General features: G+C 47.5%; 1 protein-coding gene across 1 annotated transcript; it reads right to left on the bottom strand.

Annotated features, from left to right (window-relative positions):
• Positions 1 to 2: 2 nt before the first annotated feature.
• On the bottom strand, positions 3 to 25,237 carry TREH (trehalase). The gene is given in 14 exon segments (XM_057749485.1): positions 3 to 198; positions 303 to 356; positions 627 to 739; positions 1,093 to 1,204; positions 1,485 to 1,702; positions 2,222 to 2,416; positions 2,506 to 2,555; positions 2,797 to 2,941; positions 2,979 to 3,079; positions 3,216 to 3,352; positions 4,534 to 4,621; positions 4,704 to 4,867; positions 5,003 to 5,084; positions 25,149 to 25,237. Coding segments are annotated over 14 exon segments (1,689 nt in total). The 3' UTR covers positions 3 to 57.
• Positions 25,238 to 26,882: the final 1,645 nt, after the last annotated feature.

Here is a 26,882-nt window from a genome sequence, read left to right as displayed (position 1 = left end):
ACTCATGTGGAAGTTCAATTGGCAGGAGCTGGAGCCAGATGAGGACGTGAAGGCCCGTCACTGAGGCAGGAGGCTAAGCAGAAAGGCAGCTGCGAGGCAGTGGGGCTCCAGGAAAGCTGTCTGGGTCCCCGAGCTCAGCCGGTCACCATAGCGGTCCAGGAGCATCAGGACCACACCATTGGTCCAGCCAAACCCCTCCTGGAGAGAGAGGTAAGGTCAGTGGGGCAAGATCTCTGGGAGGTCACGGTCAGTCGTGGGGACATCAGAGCCCTGAAGAGCCCTGGAGGATGTGGCCCACTCACCTGAACTTCGTACTCCCCTCCACCACCTGGCTGTCCACCATTGCTGATGTCATACTGGGGACAAGAGGACAGGCTCTAAGGTCAGGCCCTGCCCCAGCCCCTGCCCAACCCCAGGCCTCTAGGGAAGCAAGAAATGGAAGCGCCTTAGGGGGAAGCTGCTCTGGCCAGCAGCTCTGATGCCTGGCCTGCAGTGCCCAAGAATGGCCACCAGGTGCCGCCACTGTCCCTGGCTGAACTGGGCCTGGGCTTTGCACAGCCTGACAATTCCTCCATCTCACTGTGGGGGAGGAGGACCCCGAGGCCCTGGGATCAGGGCCAGCTCACCTTCTCATACATGGCTGACTTTTTGGAGTAGACGTCAGAGTTGGTTCGGATCTAGCTCTGGGCCAGCTGGAAAGCCACTTCCTGGGCTCTGGCTGAAGGAGACTTGGCCAGACCTGGACCACCCCAGGCAGGCCCCTGGATCTCCGGAGCCCCCATCCCACAGGGAGCAGAGGCCTGAGCCTTATTCTCCTCAAGGAGAGAAGGAGGCCCAGGCACTAAGACATCCTTCCTGGAACTGGGGGCCAACCTGCTCCTAACCCAGGGCCTGGGTTTGGAGAGAGGAGGGCTGACTCCCCTGACAGGTGGGGGCAGGTGTAAATGTTTGCTGAGTGAGAGGCTGAGAAAGCAGAGGAGCCTGAGAAAGGCCTTTGCATCCTTTGTTCATGTCTCCCCAGTAACAGGGAGGCAGACCCTCTACCCTCGTAGGGCTGAGCCCCTGGGAGAGTCCCCATCCCTTCTTCCCTACCTCTGATGACCAGGTCCTGCAGGGGGACCCAGGCATTGGGGAAGTCCCACTGCTGGCCTGTCTTCCAGAGAGAGGTGGGGATTCCATACTGGTAGGTCAGGATCCGGCTGTCCTAGAAGGTTCCAGACATTACCATGACTGTAGGTGGAGGCTGGACAGGGAGCCAAGAGGCTGCGCCCTCCTAAAGCCAGATGTCCCCTTCCTGGGCCTTCTCTTCTTGGCTCACAGTTCCCCCCTGGTGGCTGAAGGGGGACCCGCAGGCTAAGACACAGGGCGGAGGCGGGTGTGGCTGCCACTTGCCGGAGGAGGTCGCAGATCAGAGTCAGGGAGTGAGCAGGTGGTCCTGCACCCCACCCCGCTCCTAGTAGCAGCCTGCCCTGCTGCCCGCTCACCTCCAGGTATTTCAAAGCCTTGTTCACATTGCCCGGGTCAGAGAAGCAGCGGGCCCAGAGAGGAGCGAGATTGGATGGGTAAAACTCGAGGTTCTTCTTTTTGTTTTCAAGGTCATAGTCAAACCAGGCACCTTTCTCCTCATCCCACAGGATGTCCTTCAGGGCAGCCACGCACTGTGCTCGCAAATTTCTGTACTTCATGGCTTCAGAGTCATTCCCTGGGGCAACACTGCCCTTAGGCTGAGCCACGGGGCCCCTTGCCCTCGGGCCCCCTGCCTCCTAGAGGGTTAGTTTGGCCTCCTGTTGTCCTCTGCAGGGGCTAAGAGGTCCTGAGCACCCAGGGCCATGCCTGTGTGGAGTTCAGCCCACCCCATTTCAGGCCTCTAGCTCCTGGAATTCCCTGAGCACATGGTCCCGAACAGCTCCCAGGGCCTGCACCGGCCAGTCCCTGGGTCTGTCCTCGCAGGGCCACTGGCCCTTTGGACTCCCGTGGCTCTGAGGGGTCATAGGGCAGGGAGAGGGAACGCAGGGGGTTTGGATTTATGGAGTAGGGTGTCCTCTCATAGTCCTTCCCAGTAAGAAAGGGAGGGGTGTGGCTGCTCGAGGGGTGAGGGGTGAGGCTGGGGAGCTGGAGGCCCTCCACCCACCAGCCTACTTCCAGCTCCACAGCCAAGGCTGAGGCAGGGACCTGAGCCAGGCTAGCACCCTTCTAGCTCCCATCCCATGGGCATGCGCACCCAGTTGAGAGTAGAAGTTGCTCATCAGCTCCTCCACCTGGCACAGGAAGGCATTGAGGTCAACTGGCACCAGTCTGCTGGTTCGGATGCTGCTGAGTGCATCGGGGTTCGGGCCTCCCATGAGCCAGCGTGAGGAGAACTCCCAGCCAGACTCGGCCCCAGCCTTGAGCTTGGCCCACAGAGCCTCCTGGTCCCCTGTGATGACAAGGCAGCAGAGACAGGAGACCAGCAGCAGACACACCCGCCCAGGCCCATGCAGACCCCATCACTTTCCTACTGCTCACCTTCTGGCAAGGTGGCTGCCAGCTCTACATCTTTGCTGTAAGACGCGGGCCTGGCAAGAGGAGAGCAGGGGGCCTGGCACTGGGAGGCTCTAGGCCGTCTGTGCCCAAGAGGGAGGCCAAGCCACACTGGCTCAGCTGCCCTGGGGCCCACAGCCCTGGACCTCCCGGGGCTATGGGGTCACCATCGGAGACGTGGGACTACATCATCCACCCTCCTGCCCAGGGGAGTCCTGACAGTCAAACCAGAACGAACACACAAGAGATGGAGAGGCTGGCTAGATGGGTCCTCACCTGGGTCCCCCAAAAGGGACGTAATAGCGATTCAGGAAGTAGCTCTTCCCCCCAGAGCTCACAGAGATGCTCCTGTTCTTAGTCCAGAAGCCCAGCTCCAAGGCCAGAGTGTGAATGTTGTCCCTGGGGTGGAGCCAGGCCCCAACTCAGCCCAGGCACCCTCCCCAGCCCCGCCCTGGGACGTTGCCGGGGCAGCTCGGGGAGGGGTTCTGTAGGAATGCGGTTCTGCGGCATGCCCTTCACCTTCTCAGGCATCTCAGAGAGGAGCAGACCCTCCATCACCCATCACTCAGTAGGAACCCCTGGCTGGAGGACAGCTCAGGCATCACCCATGCCGCCCTCTGCCCTGCACACCTGGGCCACCTCAAGGCACCCACCCCGCTCAAGACCCCCTGCTGGCCCCGGGCTCCTCCCCGCACCCTCTACACCCTGTCCCGTAGGCCCCGGCTGCGCACCAGTAGTAGAACTCAACAAAGCGCCCACCGGGCACAATGAAGGGGTGTGTTGAGTAGATCAGAGAGAACTGCTCGGGGTGGCTGAGGACGTCCGGCTTCACCTGGATCCGAAGAGAGGACGCAGGGAGCCCAGGCCCCCCGTAGAGTGGAGGCTGGAGGAGGCTGGGGCGCTGGAGGCTTTGGAGCCAGGCAGCCCGGGCTTGGGTTCTGGCTCTGGGGCTGCTCGGCCGTGTCGCCTTGCTCAGGGCCTGGGCCGTGGGGAGCTGGTCTGCTGGTCCCCACGTGCTGGCCTCTGGTGTCCCAGCAAGAGCGTGTCGGTGTGCAAGAGCCTGGACTGCTCAGCCCGGCGCCCCAGGTGCCTCCACGCAGCGGCCATGGTTAGCACCCAGCTGGGGGGACCGTTCTCTCTGGCTCCCAGTGCCCCCCGCGTCTCTGCTGCCACTGTGAGGCCAGGCCCAGAGGATCAGCACCCCCGCCCCAGTTCTGGCCCAGGTGTGGATGGAACCCCAGCACCTTCCCCAGCGAGGCGGACGTGGATGAACGTGGCTGAGGGAGAGCAGGTAGGACCAGGCGGGGCTGGCTGCGTCCACATCAGGTGTCTTCCCTGCTCATCCCCTCCCAGTTCTACACACGAGAGGTGGTTTCAGTGGGAGAGAGGTCAGCCTGTCAGGGCTTTGCAGGGGAGGAGCAGAAGGGGCTCGGGCTTGTTCCCACTGGGTGAGGGGCTGGTGAGGAAGTGGCCCAAGCTGGCACACGACCCAGGAGCACTGCTCTGTGCCAGTGGGTGCCAGGGCCCTAGGGCGGGGCTGGAGGACAGGTGCTGTGCAGCCTTGGGCAAAGTGCTGCCCTCTCTGAGCCTCAGACAAAGGAGAGAACGTGGATAACAGACTGTGCTGAGCACAGGATCAGCAGCAGCAATTATCATTCCTGAGCAGAGGCCTGGCGCGAGGAGCTCAGGGAAGTGGGAGCCCAGCAGGGGAGTGAACAGTCACCATGTGGTGTAAAGGGCAGGACGAGGCAGCCTGGGGGTGGAGGACAGGCTCGGTTTGCCTGGGGGAGGCTGGAGAGGGCTTCAGGGAGGGGGTGAGGAGTTAGAAGTAGATGTTGCCCTCCTCCCCTCAGAACTTCTTTCTAGAGAGCTCCTGTTTAAGGACCCAGAAGGCAGGGAGCTGTGTTCTCAGGAAATGGGTCCCAATCTCTGCTCTCGGGACAGGGAGGACCCCAAGCTGGCTTACCCCTCTCCCACCTCCATCTCCCCTGGCCAGGTCCAGGGCACTGATACCTTTTTCCCCAGCTTCTTCCAGAGCTGGTGCAGCTGCCCTGCCCAGGCTCGCAGCTTGGGGTCCAAGATCTTATGCAGAAACTGGGGGCTGGAAGACCACTGGGCCCATAGTGTTGAGGGAAGCAGCCCTGACTGAAGGGCCCTCTCTTGTTCCCCTTCCAGGGTTGTACCTGTCCTTCCAGTCCTTGGGGGTCCAGGGCTCTAGCTCCTGCCCCACAGCCTGGAAGTGCTCTTGGACGAACACCCTGAGCTGCTGCTGGGGGATGCTGAGGTTGTGGGCCTGGGCCAGCTCGTTGAAGTGCTGCAGTACTTGGTCTGGGTAACAGGCAGCAGGGAGAGGTCAGCAGGACCCCAGGGGCCCCTCGCTGATCAGAGGCCCCTCTCTGCCTGGTCTTGCCCCCTGCCTTTTGGTGGAAGGTTCAGGTGAAGGTGGGGCCCCCAGAGGCCTCATCTGGCGCTGAGGACAGTGCATGTCCACAAACTGCTTATCATCCTGGTAGAGCTTGGCCATCTGAACTTGGTGCAGGAGCTGCCCGTGGCAGTAAATCTGGCTGCAGGGAGAGTTAGGGAGGGGAGCAGGTCAGGTCATTACCATCGGGGGAGAAGAAAGAGTCTTTGTCATGTTTGCTGGAAGGGACAAAGGCTGTGTGTGTGCCCATGTGTGTGCCCATATGTGTGTGATAGGGGTTTGTGGGTGGTGGTGACATCCAGGGCTGAGAGATTGAGGAGGGTCCTTGAACAATAAAGGACCTAAACAAGTGCCTGAGCCCAGCCCACTGGTTAATTTGAAACAGTATAGAAAACCCGGTGGATACATGTCAAGATGGCGGAGTAGGAGGACGTGCGCTCACTCCTCTTGCAAGAGCACTGGAATTACAACTAACTGCTGAACAATCATCGACAGAAAGACACTGGAACTCACCAAAAAAGACACCCCAAAAGACACCCCACATCCAGAGACAAAGGAGAAGCCATGATGAGACAGTAGGAGGGGTAAAATCATGTTAAAATCAAATTCCATAATTGCTGGGTGGGTGACTCACAAACTGGAGAACAGTTGTACCACAGAAGTCCACCCACTAAAGCGAGGGTTCTGAGCCCCACGTCAGGCTTCCCAACCTGGGGGTCTGGCAATGAGAGGAGGAATCCCCAGAGAATCAGACTTTGAAAGCCAGCGGGATTTGATTGGAGGACCTCCACAGGACTGGGGGAAACAGAGACTCCATTCTTGGAGGGCACACAAAAAATAGTGTGCTCATCAGGACCCAGGGGGAAGGAGCAGTGACCCCATAGGAGACTGAACCAGACCTACCTGCTGGTGTTGAAGGGTTGCCTGCAGAGGTGGGGGGCAGCTGTGCCTCACCGAGGAGACAGGGACACTGGCGGCCGGGGTTCTGGGAAGTGCTTATTGGTGTGAGCCCTCTCAGAGTCCATTAGCCCCACCAAAGAGGCTGTAAGCTCCAGTGCTGGGTAGCCTCAGGCCAAACAACCAACAAGGTGAGAACACAGCCCCATCCATTAGCAGACAAGCAGATTAAAGTTTTACTGAGCTCTGCCCACCAAATTAGATTAAAGTTTTACTGAGCTCCACCCACCCAGCCCAACCCACCATCAGTCCCTCCCATCAGGAAGCCTCCTAGACAGTTTCCTCCACAAGAGGGCAGACAGCAGTATCAAGCAGTATTAGCAGTATTTCGTTCTGTGGAACTGAAAACCACAGCCACAGAAAGACAGAGAAAATGAAAAGGCAAAAGACTTTGTACCAGATGAAGGGACAAGATAAAACCCTAGAAAAACAACCAAATGAAGAGGAGATAGGCACCCTTCCAGAAAAAGAATTCAGAATAATGATGGCAAAGATGATCCAGGACTTTGAAAAGAGACTGGATGCAAAGATCGAAAAGTTGCAAGAAAAGTTTACCAAAGACCTAGAAGAATTAAAGAAAAACAAAGAGAGATATGCAACACAGTAAGTGAAATGAAAAATACACTAGAAGGAACCAATAGCAGATTAACTGAGGCAGAAAGGCGAATGAGTGACCTGGAGGACAGAACGGTGATAATCACTGATGTGGAAAAGAATAATGAAAAAAGAATGAAAAGAACTGAAGACAGCCTAAGAGATCTCTGGGACAACGTTAAATGCATCAACATTCACATTATAGGGGTCCCAGAAGGAGAAGAGAGAGAGAAAGGACCCGAGAAAATATTGGAAGAGATTATAGTTGAAAACTTCCCTAACATGGGAAAGAAAATAGCTACCCAAGTGCAGGAAGCACAGAGAGTCCCAGGCAGGAGAAACCCAAGGAGAAACACGCCAAGACATATAGTAGTCAAATTGATAAAAATTAAAGACAGAGAAAAGTTATTAAAAGCAACAAGGGAAAAACCATAAATAACATACAAAGGAACTCCTATAAGGTTAACAGCTGATTTCTCAGCAGAAACTCTGCAAGCCAGAAGGGAGTGGCATGATATATTTCAGTGATAAAAGGAAAGAACCTACAACCAAGAATACTCTACCCAGCAAGGATCTCATTCAGATTTGATGGAGAAATCCAAAGCTTTACAGACAAGCAACAGCTAAGAGAATTCAGCACCACCAAACCAGCCCTACAACAAATGCTGAAGGAACTTCTCTAAGCAGGAAACAGAAGAAAAGGACCTACAAAAACAAAAACAAAACAATTAAGAAAATGGTAATAGAAACATACATATTGATAATTACCTGGAATGTAAATGGACTAAATGCACCAACCAAAAGACACAGACTGGCTGAATGGATACAAAAACAAGACCCATATATATATGCTGTCTCCAAGAGGCCCACTTCAGACCTAGGCACACATACAGCCTGAAAGTGAGGGGATGGAAAAAGATATTCCATGCAAATGGAAATCAAAAGAAAGCTGGAGTAGCGATACTCATATCAGATAAAATAGACTTTAAAATTAAAAATGTTACAAGAGACAAGAAAGAACACTACATAAAGATCAAGGGATCCATCCAAGAAGAGGAAATAACAATTATAAATATATATGCACCCAGTATAGGAGCATCTCAATACATAAAGCAAATGCTAACAACTATGAAAGAGGAAATTGACAGTAACACAATCATAGTGGGGGACTTTAACACCCCACTTACACCAATGGACAGATCATCCAGACAGAAAATTAATAAGGAAACACAAGCATTAAATGACACAATAAATCAGCTTGATTTAATAGATATCTATTAAATCCAAAAACAGCAGATTACACGTTCTTCTCAAGTACACATGGAACATTCTCCAGGATGGATCACATTTTGGGTCACAAATCAAGCCTTGGTAAATTTCAGAAAATTGAAATCGCCTCAAACATCTTTTGCGACCACAATGCTATGAGATTAGAAATCAATTTCAGGAAAAAAACTGTAAAAAACACAAACACATGGAGGCTAAACAATATGCTACTAAATAACCAAGAGATTACTGAAGAAATCAAAGAGGAAATCAAAAAATACCTAGAGACAAATGACAATGAAAACACAACAATCCAAAACTTATGAGATGCAGCAAAAGCAGTTCTAAGAGGGAAGTTTATAGCAATACAATCCTACCTCAAGAAACAAGAAAAAGCCCAAATAAACAATCTAACCTTACACCTCAAGAAACTAAAGAAGAGCAAACAAAACCCAAAGTTAGTAGATGAAGAGAAACCATAAAGATCAGAGCAGAAATAAATGAAATAGAAACAAATAAAACAAGAGCAAAAATCAATAAAGCTAAAAGCTGGTTCTTTGAGAAGATAAATAAAATTGATAAACCTCTAGCAAGACTCATCATGAAAAAGAGGGAGAGGAATCAAATCAATAAAATTAGAAATGAAACAGGAGAAGTTACAATGGACACCACAGAAATAAAAAGCACCATAAGAGATTACTACAAGCAACTATATGCCAATAAAATGGATAACCTGGATGAAATGGACAGATTCTTAGAAAGGTATAACCTTCCAAGACTGAATCAGGAAGACATAGAAAATATGAACAGACCAATCACAAGTAATGAAACTGTGATTAAAACTCTCTCAACAAACAAAAGTCCAGGACCAGATGGCTTCACAGGTGAATTTTATCAAACATTTAGAGAAGAGCTAACACCCATCCTTCTCAAGTTCTTCCAAAAAATTGCAGAGGAAGGAACACTCCGAAAGTCATTCTATGAGGCCACCATTACCCTGACACCAAAACCAGACAAAGATACTACAAAAAAAGAAAATTACAGACCAACATCACTGATGAATTTAGATGCAAAATTCCTCAACAAAATACTAGCCAACAGAATCCAACAACACATTAAAAGGATCATACACCATGATCAAGTGGGGTTTATCCCTAGAATGCAAGGATTCTTCAATATACGCAAATCAATCAATGTGAAACACCACATTAACAAATTGGAGGATAAAAACCACATGATCATCTCAATAGATGCAGAAAAAAAGCTTTTAACAAAATTCAACACCCATTTATGATAAAAACTCTCCAGAAGGTGGGCATAGAGGGAACCTACCTCAACATAATAAAGGCCATATACGACAAACGCACAGCAAGCATCATTCTCAATGGTGAAAAACTGAAAGCATTCCTCTAAGATCAGGAACAAGACAAGGATGTCCACTCTCGCCACTACTATTCAACATAGTTTTGGAAGTCCTTGCCACAGCAATCAGAGGAGAAAAAGAAATCAAAGGAATTCAAATTGGACAAGAAGAAGTAAAACTGACACTGTTCGCAGATGATGTGATAGTATACATAGAAAATCCTAAAGAGGCCACCAGAAAACTACTTGAGCTAATCAATGAATTCGGTAAAGTTGTAGGATACAAAATTAACACACAGAAATCTCTTGCATTTCTATACACTAACAATGAAAGATCAGAAAGAGAAATTAAGGAAACAATCCCATTCACCACTGCAACAAAAAGAATAAAATACCTAGGAATAAACCTAACCAAGGAGGTAAAAGACCTGTACTCAGAAAACTATAAGACACTAATGAAAGAAATCAAAGATGACACAAACAGATGGAGAAATATACCATGTTCTTGGATTGGAAGAATCAACATTGTGAAAATGACTATACTGCCCAAAGCAATTTACAGATTCAATGCAATCCCTATCAAACTACCAATGGCATTTTTCACAGAACTAGAACAAGAAATTTTATGATTTGTATGGAAACGCAAAAGACCCCAAATAGCCAAAACAATCTTGAGAAGGAAAGATGGCTATACTACAAGCCTACAGGGATCAAGACAGTATGGTACTGGCACAAAAACAGAAATATAGATCAATGGAACAGGATAGAAAGCCCAGTGATAAACTATGGTCTACTAACCTATGACAAAGGAGGCAAGGATATACAATGGAGAAAAGGCAGCCTCTTCAATAAGTGGTGCTGGGAAAACCGGACAGCTACATGTAAAAGAATGAAATTAGAACACTCTTTAACACCATACACAAAAATAAACTCCAAATGGATTGAAGACCTAAATGTAAGGCCAGACACTATAAAACTCCTAGAGGAAAACATAGGAAGAACACTCTTCGATGTAAATAACAGCAAGATCTTTTTTGATCCACCCCCTAGAGTAATGGAAATAAAAACAAAAATAAATAAGTGGGACCTAATGAAACTTCAAAGCTTCTGCACAGCAAAGGAAACTATAAGCAAGATGAAAAGACAACCCTCAGAATGGGAGAAGGTATTTGCAAACAAATCAACAGACAAAGGATTAATCTCCAAAATATATAAAGAGTTCATCCAGCTCAATATCAAAAAAACTCAATCAAAAAATGGGCACAGGGAGGGTGGGAGGGAGTTGCGGGAGGGAGGGGATATGGGGATATATGTATAAATACAGCTGATTTACTTTGGTGTACCTCAAAAACTGGTACAAGAGTGTAAAGCAATTATATTCCAAAAAAGAGCTTAAAAAAATAAAATGGTAAATTAAAAAAAAAAAGGGCAAAAGACCTAAGTAGGCATTTCTCCAAAGAAGACATACAGACAGCCAAGAGGCACATGAAAAGCTGCTCAACATCACTAATTATTAGAGAAATGCAAATCAAAACTACAATGAGGTATCACCTCACACCGGTTAGAATGGGCATCATCAGAAAATCTACAAACAGTAAATGCTGGAGAGGGTGTGGAGAAAAGGGAACGCTCTTGCACTGCTAGTGGGAATGTAAATTGATGCAACCACTATGGAGAACAGTTGGAGGTTCCTTGCAAAACTGAAAATAGAGTTACCATATGACCCAGCAATCCCACTGCTGGGCATATACCCAGAGAACACCATAATTCAAAAAGACACATGCACTCCAATGTTCATTGAAGCACTATTTACAATAGCCAGGTCATGGAAGCAACCTAAATGTCCATCAACAGTTGAATGGATAAAGAAGATGTGGTACATATATACAATGGAATATTACTCAGTTGTAAAAAGGAATGAAACTGGGACATTTGTGGAGACATGAATGGACCTAGAGACTGTCATACAGTGTGAAGTGAGTTAGAAAGAGTAAAACAAATATCATATATTAACACATATATGCAGAATATAGAAAAATAATACAAATCAACCGGTTTGCAAGGTGGAAACAGAGACACAGACATAGAGAACAAACATATGGACACCAAGTGTGGAAAGTGGGGAGGGTTGCGGGGGAATGAACTGGGAGATTGGGATACCGAATGGTATACTCTAAATATATGCAATTTATTGTATGTTAACTGTATCTCAATAAAAGTTCTTACAAAAAAAAAAAAGACTATACATGTCGACAGAATGAATTAAAAAAGAAATAGTGTTCTCTTGCTAAGCAAATCCCTACTTGTGGCTTGTGGATTAAAGAAGAACTAGACTTCATATGAATTGGATAACTGCAAAAATGATGGGCTCTGGAAAACTGTTAGATGACTTATAATGGATGGGTCTTGATGTCAGGAGTTTGTGTAAAAGAGGTTCATGAAAATTGAAAGTTGGAAGAACAAGCAACAATTAAATATATTTATAATTTCATGTCTTTATATATATATGGCGACTTCACTGATAAATATTAAGTAGACATTTTCTAATTTTACCCAAATCACTAATGTTTAAGCATATAAGTTGGTTAAATAACTTGTCTCTTTGAATCTTCTTAGAAAGATGAGGGATAAGCTGTCATTAGATGCTGTCCTGAGCTTGGGCACATGTGGTAAGTGGCTGGTAAGCTGCTTGGTTTTCACAAAGGTACCTCTGTCTCTGAACCTCCATCTCCTCGTCTGTGAAATGAGAGTGATGAGGTGCCCTGCTTTCTCCCTTCATTTGGAAACATGGCCCTCTTCAAGGCAGAATGTTATGGGAAACCATATATCTAGACATTCGCTTTATTTTGCATTTCCCTTCATTTTTTCCCCCAGCTAGTTGTGTTGGGAAGCTTCATTAAACAAATACACCTCCAGAACGTAACAATACCTTCTACCCTAAGACTTTAAATGGGAAAAGCAAAGAATATTTCCTTTCTCCTATCTGTTATATAAATTTAAGATTTATAAGGCATCTCAGGAGAAAGGAAATGATTGTTGATTTTCTGATAATGTTACTCTTGTTTGTCCTCATCCAGATGGACCAGAGCAGTATGTGTTGTGTGAGGAGCATAATGACATTTAAGGGAGGGGATGTGGGAAGCCATTACGATTTCAAAGCAAATAAAGTTTTTGCAAACTCAAAAAAAAAGAAAAGAAAAGAAAACCTGGTGGACAGGAGGAGACTGGGGCTTTAATCAGTGACGTGTTAGATGGGACCCTTTCTCTGTATGGTGACTCTGTGTGGACCCAACCCGAAGGACTTCGTGGCAAAACCTGTGAGTTGTGGCAATGGCTAAGATTTTGGACCGGGAAATTTCCAGATGCAATGTACAATATACACTATTTGGGAAACAATCACTAGCTTGCTATCGGGTATTGATTGAAGCCACCTCTATGACTGAAGGACATAAAATATTCTTTTTTTTAAAAAATTAATTAATGTATTTTGGCTGCACTGGGTCTTAGTTGTGGTACGGAGGGTCCTCATTGCCGCATGTGGGATCTGTAGTTGATGCATGAGGACTTCCCAGTTGCAGCATGTAGACTTCTTAGCTGTGGAATCCAGCCTTCTTAGTTGTGGCATGCAGCCTTCTTAGTTGTGGCATGCATGCAGATCTAGTTCCCTGACCAGGGATCGAACCCAGGCCCCCTGCATTGGGAGCCTGAAGTCTTACCCACTAGACCACCAGGGAAGTCCCTAAAATATTCTTGAAACCATGAAATACCCGTAATGTCTTGGGTGATGTCACAGAAACACTCTGATAAAGAAGGCAGTGCACCCAAGAGTTCCTTAATGAAATGGAAATGGTTTACACAGGAACAGGCTACTCAGGGAATGCAAGGAGGCACTTTTTGTGTTCAGGAGCGGGTGGCCTCTTTTCCTGCAGGGCTGAATTGGGAAGCACCAGAGGAGACACCAGGAGGTGCCATAGGAATAGCTTTCTACTGACCAAGCAAAAGCTGCTTAGTTGACCGATGGCAGTTCCAAAGTGGACAGACACCGCACACCACAACAAAGTGTAGCCCCTGCTCGATGCAACTAGAGAAAAACCTGAGTGCAGCAACGAAGACCCAATGCAGCCAATAAAGTAAATTAATAAAATAAAAATAAAATACTGGGATGGGGGTGGAGGGTGGGGATTGGCCATTGATGTCTTTTAAAAAGTATGTAGGTGATTTTAATATAATGTATAATATAACAGCTAGGCTTGAGGACTACCTAAAGAATAAGACATAACCACTAGAAAAGAAAAGAAAAGAAAACAAAACAAAGTGCACAGACAGTATCTGGCTTAGAAGGCCACTGCACTCTAACTGCCTGATGGAAATCTTTGAAAAACATAAGAACAAGCTATCTCAGTGGGCGGAAAGCCCTTATGTTTGGTTTTTAATGACTCACAGGCCACTGTAGCCAGTGGCCTGGCAAATGGGCAGTGAAAACTGGGCTATTAAACGGAGGCCTACATGGGACAGAACCCCATGGAACTCGCTATGGGAACTTAAGGGGCACATTGAAGTAGCTTCATGTACCTGGTTTTAGATGAAGATGCTTAAAATACTATAAAATACTGTATTAGAACAGAAGATACTGTACCAAGATGGGCGGCCCATAGCTCCAACGCTGGGTGAAGAGCTATCGCAGCGGATGGACGTGTGTTGCGTACCTCCTCAGAGTGGCAGCTTGATGGGAACTGGACCAGGCAATCGAAATTTTGTTGTCTAAAACGGGGAGAGAGAAAGCCATGACAGCTGGCTTACACACCTTCACAAGTTGTGCCTACATTCCACATGAGGGGGCCAAGGGAAGGTCCCCACTGGACAGAGTCCTCTGCTTTTCTGGGGCATCTGGGGAGACGGGGTGGGGAGGTTACTGGTAGGACTATACAGTTCTTTGCCACATCATCTCACCTTACTTTTCCCCACCTGAAACCGTGGTCCCAGGACCAGGACTGCAACTGTGGTACCAGAGGCAGGGATGATCCCAAAATAGGAACCTGTAACTATTTTTAAAACCCTATGTCAGAATTCCCAAGGGCCTTTGGGGGTGGGTTGCGCCTGCACCTCAGCTGGCGAAATTGGGGTTGTCAGTGAATGCAGCTCTACTGCCTGGTGGTGGGGAAAGCCCTCTCATTGTGGACCTATGTAACCCTATCCTATATGAATGGGAGAGGCTGAGGGGGAGGCACTTGCACGACTGGTATACTGGCCACACCCAATGTCCCTTCCAAAGGTGGAAAGGTTTAGTAACCATCAATGACAAGTGGAGAGAAAGAGAAACAGTGGCCGAGGGTAAAGGGCTGAATGAAAGGGAGTGCAATGAAAATGGGAAATCTGACATTTCCCTGGTGCCTGCAGAGAGGCTCAGAGCAAGAGGTTAATGTTATCTTTAGCACAGTTATGCCAGATGCCTGAAACAGTGATGCTGTGTTTGCCACGACCACCCCTGCCTTTGCAACCTGGCAAAGCTGAACGGAACTTTGCAAGTGTGGGTGGTGTCGCTCTGGGAGACATATTGTTCTTGGGATATGACGATGAGCTGGACTAATTACTGGCAACAAGGGAACTCTAGGGATGTGCCAGTGTCTTTTTTTTTTTTTTTTTTTGACTGCTTTGGGTCTTCGTTGATGCACGCAGGCTTTCTCTATAAATTTATTTATTTATTGGCTGTGTTGGGTCTTTGGTGCTGCACACAGGCTTTCTTTAGTTGTGCAGAGTGGCTACTCTTTTTTTTTTTAGTTTTTTAGTTTTTTATTTTTTACAATAAAGTGCATATATTTAGAGTGTACAATTTGGTATCCTAATCTCCCAATTCATTCCCCTCCCCAATCCTCCCCGCTTTCCCCACTCGGTGTCCATGTGTTTGTTCTCTACATCTGTGTCTCTATTCCTGCAGAGCAGCTACTCTTCATTGTGGTGCATGGGCTTCTCATTTTGGTGGCTTCTCTTGTTGCAGAGCCTGGGCTCTAGGCTCTTGGACTTCAGTAGCTGTGGCACACAGGCTCAATAGTTGTGGCGCACCGGCTTAGTTTCTCCGCAGCACGTGGGATCTTCCTGGAGCAGGGATCGAACCCGTGTCCCCTGCATTGGCAAGTGGATTCTTAACCACTGCACCACTAGGGAAGTCCCTGTGCTGGTGTCTTTTGACCCTAAGTTTTCAGGTTATACCTACTATGAAGGGTGTCATTTGGGAAGGAATTTCTGGGAACTACTGGGTAGAGTCTCTGGATTGTGTGGTTTACTACTTCTGGCAGACTAATGGCTGTGTAGCCATAAACCTTGATAATCGAATGCTTAGAAAGGTCCCTGGTCTTAATGGACAAAATATAGCAGCGGTACCCCCAACATGCCACAGTGCGCTATATGCACAAATGCAGATCGTACCTGTTTTTGTGGATAGAAAGCTATTACACAGAATAGAAAGAAGGGGTTTCTTATGGGATTGAAGCAGTAGGTGTCACATGGTACAGCCAACTTCTCCTGGGGAATAGTCCTATTCTGAGATGAGGAAGGCTATGGGAGGCCTTATGGCATACTCAGATTACATCTCATGTGACTATCACTTACTTAACTCTACCATGGAAGACCCATCATTTTGGGGAACAAAACATGCATCCTAACTGCACTCAGGCCTTTAGTACACAATGGCAACAACATGCATGGTGGATCAAACAATGTGGATCAAACAATGGGACAGAAAAGGGCTTTGGAGGAGACAGGTGCCCATTGTGGAGCAAACTGGATTTGCTTTTTTTTTTTTTTTTTTTTAATATTTATTAATTTTTTTATTTTGACTGCACTGGGTCTTAGTTGCAGCATGTGGACTACTTAGTTGTGACATGAGGACTCTTGGTTGCAGCATGCACATGGGATCTAATTCCTCTACCAGGGATCGAACCCATGTCCCCTGCATTGGCAGCTTAGAGTCTTACTCACTAGACCACCAGGAAGTCCCTGGTGCTTTTAACAAGGAGAGGCATTCAGAGGAAAATTATTTATTAACTAGAATAAGCAGATTAGAAGGAGATCTCTTTCAAGAGGAAAGCAAAGCATGGGAGTCAGCCTGGAGTGATGATGGGGCTTTAGTGAAGTGGATCAGACCAAGGTAACGAGTAATGCTGGGTCATGCTAGGGCCCAGCCCTGGGAAAGGGATCATACCCTCACTCACAGGGCCTCTTTTTTTAAAATTAATTAATTGATTAATTTATTTTATTGGCTGTGTTGGGTCTTTTTTTTTGCTGTGCACGGGCTTTCTTTAGTTGCCGTGAGTGGGGGCTACTCTTTGTTCTGGTGTGCAGGCTCCTCATTGCCGTGGCTTCCTTCTCTTGTTGCGGAGCATAGGCTCTAGGTGCATGGGCTTCAGTAGTTGTGGCACATGGGCTCAGTAGTTGTGGCTCACGGGCTCTAAAGCGCAGGCTCAATATCTGTGGCACGCCAGCTTAGTTGCTCCGCGGCATGTGGGATCTTCCTGGAGCAGGGATCGAACCCGTGTCCCCTACATTGGCAGGCGGATTCTTAACCGCTGTGCAACCTAGGAAGCCCCACAGGGCCTCTTGACTGTTTTAATTAAATATAGTGGGAGAATGAGTTAAAGCCTCCTCAGAAGGTAATACCAATAGGAAATGACTGGCTGATTGAGGCCAAATTAGCCATGGGGCAATGGCATGCCATCCTAGCTGCTGAGGCTTAGGGGACACTCCTGTGGGAATCTTATGGTCCTGCAAACCTTGGACATTCTCTGGGACTCTTGTACTTTACATTGATGATGTGACTGCCCTTTCTCCGAGAACAGATCAGAAGAAGACACAGCCTATAGTACAATTAGCAGGGATAGGAACCATTCTGAACACCACTGTGTCCCCCCATAGGAAGGAGGTGGGCCCTGCTCTATAACAGCGCAAGGTGGAAACTAGTCTCAGGCCAGGCTGTGAACTGAGACAGGGTGGCTTGCTTTGCCTCTGACTTGGAACCCAGAAATAACAAATAACAATTACAAATCATGGCCACTTATAACGATGCCTGCCCATAATAATATAGGGTATATGGGCAAGGTTTGATTCCACTGGGAAGGCATAGAAAATACCTCTTATTCTTATGGATTTGTTCTGTAATGAAACTGAGTTATACTATGACCATACTAGGATACAGTATAACGGGTATTGTTGGTACAATTCGACTACCTTATGTAAATAAGCCGTATGATAATACTGACATTGATGATTAAATATATTGGGAGATTGAGTTAAAGCCTCCTCAGAAGGGAATACTAATGGGAAATGACTGGCCTGAGGAAGAACTGGATTTAGCTAATTTCTGTGCTAAGTAGTTCTGCACAAGTTTATCATAAAATAGAAGTAGCAGCAGATCAAGGAGGGAAATGAGTAACTAAATCAGTACAAAAATGTGAAAATGTATGTAAAGGCTCTGTAGGCCAGATTAGCTGTTTCTTTAAGTCGATCCTTAGTTAGCACTGGCTCCTCCCAATGTTGGGCATAGTTATATTATTGCTGCATCTGTTATATAATTGCTACACTAAATGCAGATGCTCAAATAGATGGTTTTGCTGTAGAAGAGCCTAGGCCAAGGGCCAGAGGGGTGGTGGACTGAATCCAGTTCTCATTCTGACCACCTGCAGGTAGGGCAGGCTCCACAGGTGTAAGGGCCCTGGCTCTAATAAAACCCTCACTCAGTTCATTTCCACAAGACATATAAGGTGAGGTCTGGGAGTGTCCTGAGCACAGCGCTTCTGTGTCCTCCTCTCCCTGTGGAAGCAGGGGCATCACCCTCCTGGCACATCAAAGTATCCACCAAATAGGAGGCGCCACTGAGCTTTGGTGTCTAGACTTTTTATTATTGATTGATTGAGTGAGTGAGTGAGTGAGTGATTTTTGGCTACACAACACAGCTTGTGGAATATGAGTCCCCCAAGCAGGGATCGAACATGGATCCCTGGGCAGCGGAAGCGCAGAGTCCTAACCACTGGACCGCCAGGGAATTCCCTTTCTTGGGGTTTCATTATGCAGGTTTGATTGATCGCATCATTGGCTGTGTGACTGAACCCAATCTCCAACTCCCCTCTCCTCCCTGGAGGCTGAGCTGATATATATCATGTGGGTGCGAAGTCCCAACCCCCTAATCGCGTGGTCTTTCTGGCATCCTGAGTCACCCCGTGAGCATGACCCATCTAGGGGCTCCCCTTGAGTCATCGCATTGACATAAACTATCAGAGCCCACCCTGAATACCAAACCGAAGGCATTCCTATCACTAGGGACATTCCAAAAGCTTAGTGGTTACATCCCAGGAAACCAGGTCAAAGGACAAATTCTTTATTATACAATAGGCCACCCCCTGGTCTTTGGCCATGGGCCCCTTACAGCAAAACAATCATGCCTGTTGGAGTGTCTACTTTTGGTGTAGTATTTATATACTAGATAAAGCAATAGTATCAACATGAATATACCTAACATTTAGAGCTAACGTAGGGTAGGGATAGGAGGCTTTTAGCTCAATTTCCCAATACACTTGAGCATTAATATTAATATTATAACCTGACCAATAATGCCCATATTTACCATATCACACTATGGTAGATGTAACCTGAAAAATACAACTCAAAAGATGTTGGCTCATCACTAGAGTTCCACACAGTCATTAATAATTAGTCTAGTCCATCATCAGATCATATGTCCAAAATGTCTCCCAGGGCGAGGACACAGGTTTGCAGTCTTCCATTCTATCTTGTCTAAGTAGGAATGGCCTCAGCAACACATAATATCACCCTTTCGGGATCTGGTATAACTGAGCTGAGGTGATATAATTTCTTGCATTTATTATTATTATTAATCCCATTATTCATTTCTTTACCTTCAGATACTACTTTTCCTTCTCTCCATTTATAGTCAAACGTTTCCACTATTGGAAGGAACATTAGGCTTGGCCACTGGGCTGGTCCAGATTGCCGGCAGAAATACTAATTTAGCAGGTGCCACTGGCTAGCAGGCCACTTGCATTCACATGGAGTAGTGTTACATAGACACAGAATGAGTGGGCTGGTCCTACTACTAGGCCTGAACTAGGGCCGAAGACAGATGCATTCACTGACAACCCCAATTTAGCCAGATGGGATGAAGGCATCACCGGCCCCATCAGGCTGTTAGGAATTCTGACATCACGGTTTAAAGGTATAGTTACATTTTCTTGCTTAGGAATCATCCTTGCTTCTGGCACAGTCCTGCATCTGATTCCCTGCTGCAGTCTCGGTCCTAGGACCACTGTATCAAATAGAAAAAGTGATGTGGGGAAGAAAGTGTTTAAGTGATGTGGAGAAGAAAGGAAAAAATATAGTTGAACCGTTATCTACCTGCTATGGGAAGAATCATAAAGTTATACAAAGATCCTTTCCATCCCCTCTTCCCTAGATTCCTCTAGAAAACCAGATGAAACAAGCGGGGACAGTCCCTTGACTCCGCCTCGTGGTAAGTGTGAGCACACTCTTGTGAAGGTGTGTAAGCCTGCCGTTCGTACCTATGTCTCCCCTGTTTTAGACACCCAACCATTCCAACTCTATCATACCATTGCTCTGAGGATGAAAGTATTCCTTAGTCTGAAGCAAGGTAACTCAGTGGTGTAAATTGGTGCGGTACCTTCTGTTCTGGTCCTTTTACAATATTTTGAGCCATTTACCACTTGGTATGCAAAGCCCAGTCCTGAGTAAGTGTCTGTGCCTGTCAGGACCCATTTGTAGCCGTCTGGGTCTTCTAGCATCCGTCCAACTTGCTGGCTATGTGCCTGTCCTTTCCCCCAGAGAATCTGCCCCATAGCCAGCTGCAATCTGCCTCTCTTGTTGGCAGGCAGAATAGTTCTTATTGACATTTTGCGTCAGAGGGAGCAAGTGGAATATATCTAGATGCAGCCCGTCTCTGCACTGCTGCAGCCTCCCAACGTCTGTTATTTTATGAACCCAAGTGGCCACCTCACGTGAACACACAGGGATACCCACTTGCTGGGTCCAGTTACCTTTCAATATAGGACGAGGGTTCTTCTGATGGGAATCAATATATTCTACTTTAATGCAATATTCAGAGTCCCATAGTGATTTCCACAGGACCCTGCCACAAAAGGGCGTCATTTTTAGAGACCTGTTTTCCATTGCTCTTCTGCCTGACCACATGGCCAGGCCATTGGCCACTGACAAGAGTAGCCAAAAACCCAAACGCAGTGGCAAACAGTGTGCAATTCAGTCCACCAAGCTGATTTGCTTTTATCTTCTTTGATAAGAGTGGTGGCTTTCCAAACAGTATGTTGTGTGTTCACCTTGGAACTGCCATCCATAAGCCAAGCAGCTCTTTGTTGGTCAATCAAGAGCTGTGTATAGGGCACTGTCTAAGTGGCATAGACTCTGGCTGCTCCTTAGGTGGTTCCAAAGTCATTCCTGGGGAAGAGGAATCTGCCTGCTCTTGAACACACCGAGTAACTCTACATTTCCAGTAGCTGTTTCTGCATAAACCATTTCCATTTTATTATGCAACTCTTCTGGGCACTGCCCTCCCTCTTAGACACAAGATATGACCAAGATAATATGGGTATTTCAGGTTTCAAGATTATCTTATGACCTTCATTCATAGGGGCAGCTTCAATTAATCTCTGATAGCAAGCTAGTAATTGCCTCTCAAATGGAAATTCCTTAGTCCAAAATCTCAGCAGTCATGCTGGGAGGTGCCCAAAGCCTTTTTTTTAAAATTAATTAGTTAATTAATTTTATTTATTTTTGGCTGCGTTGGGTCTTCGTTGCTATGCATGGGCTTTCTCTAGTTGCTGTGAGCGGGGGCTACTCTTCGTTGCAGTGCGCAGGCTTCTCAGTGTGGTGGCTTCTCTTATTGTGAAGCACAGGCTCTAGGCACACGGCTCAATAGTTGCGGCCTGCGGGCTCTAGAGCACAGGCTCAGTAGTTGTGGTGCATGGGCTTAGTTGCTTCATGGCATGTGGAATCTTCCCGGACCACAAACCCATGTCCCATTCATTGGCAGGCGGATTCTTAACCACTGCGCCACCAGGGAAGTCCCCCAAAGGCTTTTGCTGTAAGTCCCCATCTGTGCTTCCCAGAAGGCTATGGTCTATGTGAACTCAGGCAATTTTATTGGTTCCCATTTGGAACATCCAATTAATATTGCTTGATGGGTGGCTTTACATGCCTTCTGTTTTATGATACTAGAGAGTGGAAACGTTCCCACAACGTCAGACACAATATCCATCCCTGTAATACATTCAGGTAAAGTAGATGCAATCACTTAACATTAAAACTGTTTCAAAAAACCCCACAACTGTTCAAACACACCAGTTTTCATCCCAGCTCTCACCTTAATTGCATCAACACTTGCATTCTGTTAGGACTTCAGCGGGTTTGGGTTTTGCGGTACTAGGTAGGATGTGTTCCCCGTAAGGTGAAGGAGCAACAACCACTTGACATAAAGCCTGTCTGAACATTCCAATGTTTCTCATATGAACTTTCGCTTTAGTCCTGTCAACTCTTGCATTTCTGTATCCTCTTCATCTGACTGTAGCCCCTTTCAGGCCCTTACCAGTGGCTTCTGGTACCTCAGTGCATGGGGTTCCCATGTCACAGAGTCCAAGAACCTTCTCTACCCTCTGACCATTTTGCCCACTCGTATGTTTAAGGCTTTGGGTCTCCAGCGGAGGGTAGAGCTAAGGGACGCTGACGCTTCCATCAGCCTTTATCTTGATTACATTTCAGCACCATTGCCCCAGCAGACTGGAGGTCAGATTTCCTGTTGCTGTCTTTGCCTTGCAGTTTTCCAAATTCCTCCAAAGTAGGGTGAATAAAGCAGATTTGTTGAGGGCCTTTTCATTTGGGAGGACCTGCAGGGGCTCCCATTGGGCCACTCAACCTCTGAGAATGCTGCACTAAAGCCTTTGTTTTGACCCTATCAACAGCTGCTATAATCAGCTCATTTCTTGAAAATTGATTAAAGGTTTCCACCCTGCTGGGACGAGACCATTGGCTCTCTCCTCTGTCTATCCTGTTCTCTTGGGAATCAGTCTTGCCTTCTTCATTTTTTGTAGTTTCAGGATACTTTTTTCCTTAGGCAATGGCTCTGGGGCTAGTGGCTGCACCTCAGGCCACCCAGAAGAAGGATTTTGCCCAACACACTATTTCAGCAGGGGCTCAGGGACCAGAGGCTGGTCTCTCACTTTCATTTTTGCTATTCTAGATAACAGTAACCAAGGGATTGTATTTTTAATATTTTTCTTCTTATTTTGCATTTTCTTATGCATCCAGTGAGCTAACACCCTAAGAGTTGGATCCATCATCTCTAAATTCCATTTGTAACTTTTACCTCCCGTAACTGATCACGGCAAAACTGCTATTCCGAACATGTGGGTGACCCTGTTCAGGAATCAAAGGATCCTCGTCCCCTGCCCTTTCATCTTGCTCTTTCCAAGCCACGTATTTTAGTGAAGTCAAGGTCACTCTAGCAAATTACACATTTTCTGACAATTGCAATATTGCAATATAATCCTGGCACTGAAAGTTAGCTCAGACGCCACCCCCAGGTCAAGGGTACAGTCCCCAACAAGACTGCTCTCACTCCAGGCATCAGTTCAGGGGTCCCCAAGTTACCACCACTTCTGACCAATGACTACAAATTCAGGGGTTCCCACAAGAATTTGCTAGAATTAAAGGTTCAATAATTCACAAGAATGGCTCACAGAACGCAGGAAAGCACTATATTGTGATTATAGTTCTATTATAAGACTGCAAATCAGGACCAGCCAAATGAAGACACATATAGGGTAAGGTCTGGGAAAGTCCTGAACACCGATCTTCTGTGTCCTTTCCCCATAGAATCAGGACGTATCACCCTCCTGGTACATTGACGTCTCAACCAAATAGGAGGCTGCACTGAACTTTAGTGTCCAGAATTTTACTGGGGTTTCATTGCATAGGTATGATTGATTAAATCACTGGCTATGTGATTAAACCCAATCTTCAGCCCCCTGCCCTCTCCAGATCTGGGTCCGGAGGTCAGGCTGATATCATGTGCCCCAGAGCCCCAACCCTCTAATCACTTGCTTTTTCTACCATGACCTACTCTACCTTAGTCATCTCATTAGCATGGCCCATCTAGGGACTCACCATGAGTCACCTCGTTAATAGAAGCTACTAGAGCCCATCCTGAATATCAAAGACACTCCTATCACTTGGGAAATTTCCAAGAGCTTAGAAGTTGTATTCCAAGAACCCAGGACAAAGACTAGACAAATTCTTTGCTATATAACAAGTAGCTTGTGCAGTAAACAGTTGACTTAGCAGGTTTGCTGTGTTCAAACACTGCACATTTCAGAGACAGTCTGATATGTGCCTAAGAGATGACCTCTAAGCTGCTGGAGCCCTTCCTGATAAATTTTTGTTTACCTGGGGCCTTGGGCCATGCCAGATACTTTATGCTATTAATGTGATTTGAGGTGGGGGCTGAGGGCTACCCAGTATCACTCTGACCTTTAGAGACCTGGAGACTGAGTAACTAAGGTCACCATGAGGATACTCCACGCCTTTGTAACTGATCCCCAGTAAAACCCCTGGATGCCAAGCTTTCCTTTTTGGCCATACCTCACGTGTATCGTCACATATCATTTCTGGAAAAATTAAGTGTTGGGAGAGAACAACTGGAAGCTTGCCTTTCTTCTCTCCTGGATTCTGCCCCATATGCCTTTTCTCTTTCCTGATTTTAATCTGTATCCTTTTACTGTACTAAACTATAACCATGAATATAACCATTTGATGAGTACTAGTAAACCACTGAAGCTGAGGGTGGTCGCAGGGACCACTGTCACAGTCTTCTCTCCATACTTCTGGCGACTAACCTAACGCTTGACACAACAGTTGAACACAGAGCCTCTCTGAAATCCCTTTTACAACTGCTCACGACAAAGCCTGTGAATTATCCCAGGTATGTCCTTTCCCTTTATATTCCACAGTCACCACGACATCCTCTCAGCTCAAACTTCAAAATATATCCCAGAATGAACCGCTTCTCACATTTTTGGTCCTACCACTGAAGCCCAAGCCCTGGCTTCCTCTTCCCTGGAGCCCTTTCTCTCCCCTGACCTCTTCCCATTTCTGTTCCAACCACACAGGCCTTCTTTCTGATGCAGCAACCTCAGGATCTTTGCATTGCAGTTTCCATGCCTGGACTGTTTTCTCCCAGATCTGCATGTGGATGGTTCCTTCCACAATTCTGCTGAAATATCACCTCCTCAGACACACCTTTCCTCCCCATCCTATCTGAAACACCCTCTGCTCACCCTCCATGAGCGGCTCTCAAATTCTGTTTTACTTTTAATGCTTCTATCACCATTTAGCTTCTATTATTACTTTTCTTGCTTGTTATGTAATAATAACCTTGCGTTCATGGACCTCATTTTTCTTGTTCACTGCTGCAACCCAAGAGGCATAGTGAGAGCTCAGTAAATCCATGTTGAAAGAAGAGTGGGTGATGCCCTGTGAGTCCAGGAGGCAGGACAGGGTCACTTATCTCTGTTATTTGGAGAAGGAAACTACGGCTCTGGAAAGAGATTTGACTTGCCTTTGGTCATAGAGGTCAGAGGTTAAACCCAGGAGCTCCTTTCAGGCCCTTACTACCCCCTCTCACATTCAGGCTAAAGAAATTGTACAGAAAGTTTCCTAGAACAACCCTGAGAAGAGGCCTGCACTGTTCAAGGAGCAGCTTCGAGGGAGGACTGGAGGGAGGCAGCCTCTTGGACCGTGCCCAGCCGGCCTCAGGCCACTCCATCGTTTTCCAGAACTGGGGGTGCAGTGCCCCACATAGAGCCAGCTCTACAAGGAAACCTAATTTCCTCCCCTTCCCTTGCGCCTGAAGGGCTGACCCTCCAGCTCTTGAGTTCTCATCCCAACCTACTGCACCCGGCCTTCCCACCCCATGCCCAGCTGCCTTCTCCCCTCCTACCTTTCACAGGGTGGGGGTAGGGCCTCCTGGGAGCCCAGGCCTAGCCCTAGCAGGAGCAGCAGGCGCAGCGCCCAGGTCCTCCCCTGCATGGTGGCTGTGGCTGCGGCCAAACAAGTAAGCCAGGCACCTCCTGCTTGCTGGGGCACAGCCTGGCTCCTGCCTTCTCAGGGCAGCCAAAGTCCAGGCTAAAGTCCACCTGATGTGTGCTGGGGCCACCTGTGGCAGCCTTGCTGCTCCCACTCTCAGCTCACAGAGGTCGCCCCTGCCCCCAACTTTGTGCTTCTTCTTCTCTTCTGTTTCTCAGCCTCTGCTGGTGCCGCCTGCTCAGGCCCTTCCCTCAGAGTTGGGGTGGAGGCAGGGGGATGGGGCAAAATTCGACCACATATCTGTGACCCAGATGCCAGTTGTTTCGGTGGCCCTGGGGCTACTACCTCAGAGGGTTACCATTTCCTTTAACATTTCAAACAAAATGGCTCAAGAGTCTGTCCCAAGTACAGTGTGAAACTCAAGGACCCTTGCAATTATCTGCAAGAAATGCTGTGGGAGTGTAGGAGGGCGCAACCATCCTGTCTGGAGACCCACCACAGTGGTGACATTTGCAAAGAGTCTTGAAGATGACTTAGGAGTTTGCCAAGGGCATGGGCTGGAGACCATTCCAGCGTCTCCAGAGCATTCTGTTAAGGGACCGTGAGAAGCTCAGCCTGGCCAGAGAGAACTTGGGGTTGGAGCAGGGGAGGGATGTGAGGCAAGGCCAGAGGGACGCGTTGGCACCGGCCTGTCGGGGACCTTTGCCAAGCCAGGGAGGCAGCAGGCTCCAGTGAGGGGATTGGCAGAGAAGCTCGTGAGCTGAGGCAGCAGGATTTAGTTTGCTTCAGGAAGCTGCCCTCTGGGCAAAAGGACAGGCGAGTCAAGGGGTAGGAGGTGGGGCAGGGCACATCTGGAGGCTGTAGCAATGATCCGGGATGGATCGATCGACGCCTCAGGCCTGAAAGGACTGGGGGTTGGGGGAGGAGGTGGGGGAGGGGTGGGGGAAGGTGAAGGTGTGTACTGCCAGCCGTGCCATCTGAGTTTAGTGACCTTGTGGCCCATCCTTTGTGACTCGGGCTGCTGCCCAGGATGTCACTTGTGCCTGCTCGGTGTCTGCCCAGCACAGGATGACGCAGGCCCTGTGCTTTCCCTTGTCAGCGCCCTGCCCCTCCCACCCAGCAGGCATCTGCTCTGTGTGCATGTTTTCCCACCTGCTTCCTGCCACCCCTGCCTCCAGATGCTATTTCCTCTTTCTTCCTCTCTTCGTCTTTCTTTCTTTCTTTCTTTCTTTCTTTCTTTCTTTCTTTCTTTCTTTCTTTCTTTCTTTCTTTCTTTCTTTCTTTCTTTCTTTCTTTTCTTCCTCCCTCCCTTCCTTCCTTCCTTCCTTCCTTCCTTCCTTCCTTCCTTCCTTCCTTCCTTTCTTTCTTTCTTTCTTTCTTTCTTTCTTTCTTTCTTTCTTTCTTTCTTTCTTTGCACCTGGTCTTAGTTGTAGCATGTGGGCTCCTTACTTGCAGCACACAGGCGCCTTAGTTGTGGCATGCGAACTCTTAGTTGCGGCATGCATGTGGGATCTAGTTCCCTGACCGGATATTGAACCCAGGCTCCCTGCATTGGGATTGCGGAGTCTTATCCATTTGCCACCAGGGAAGTCCTCCTTCCTTTTTTCTTTAGAAATTTTTCTTGTGGTTAAATATATGTAACATAAAA

This window comes from Hippopotamus amphibius, chromosome 9, assembly GCF_030028045.1.
Source record: "Hippopotamus amphibius kiboko isolate mHipAmp2 chromosome 9, mHipAmp2.hap2, whole genome shotgun sequence".
Classification (NCBI taxonomy): domain Eukaryota; kingdom Metazoa; phylum Chordata; class Mammalia; order Artiodactyla; family Hippopotamidae; genus Hippopotamus; species Hippopotamus amphibius.
This window is presented reverse-complemented; position numbering and strand designations above follow the sequence as displayed.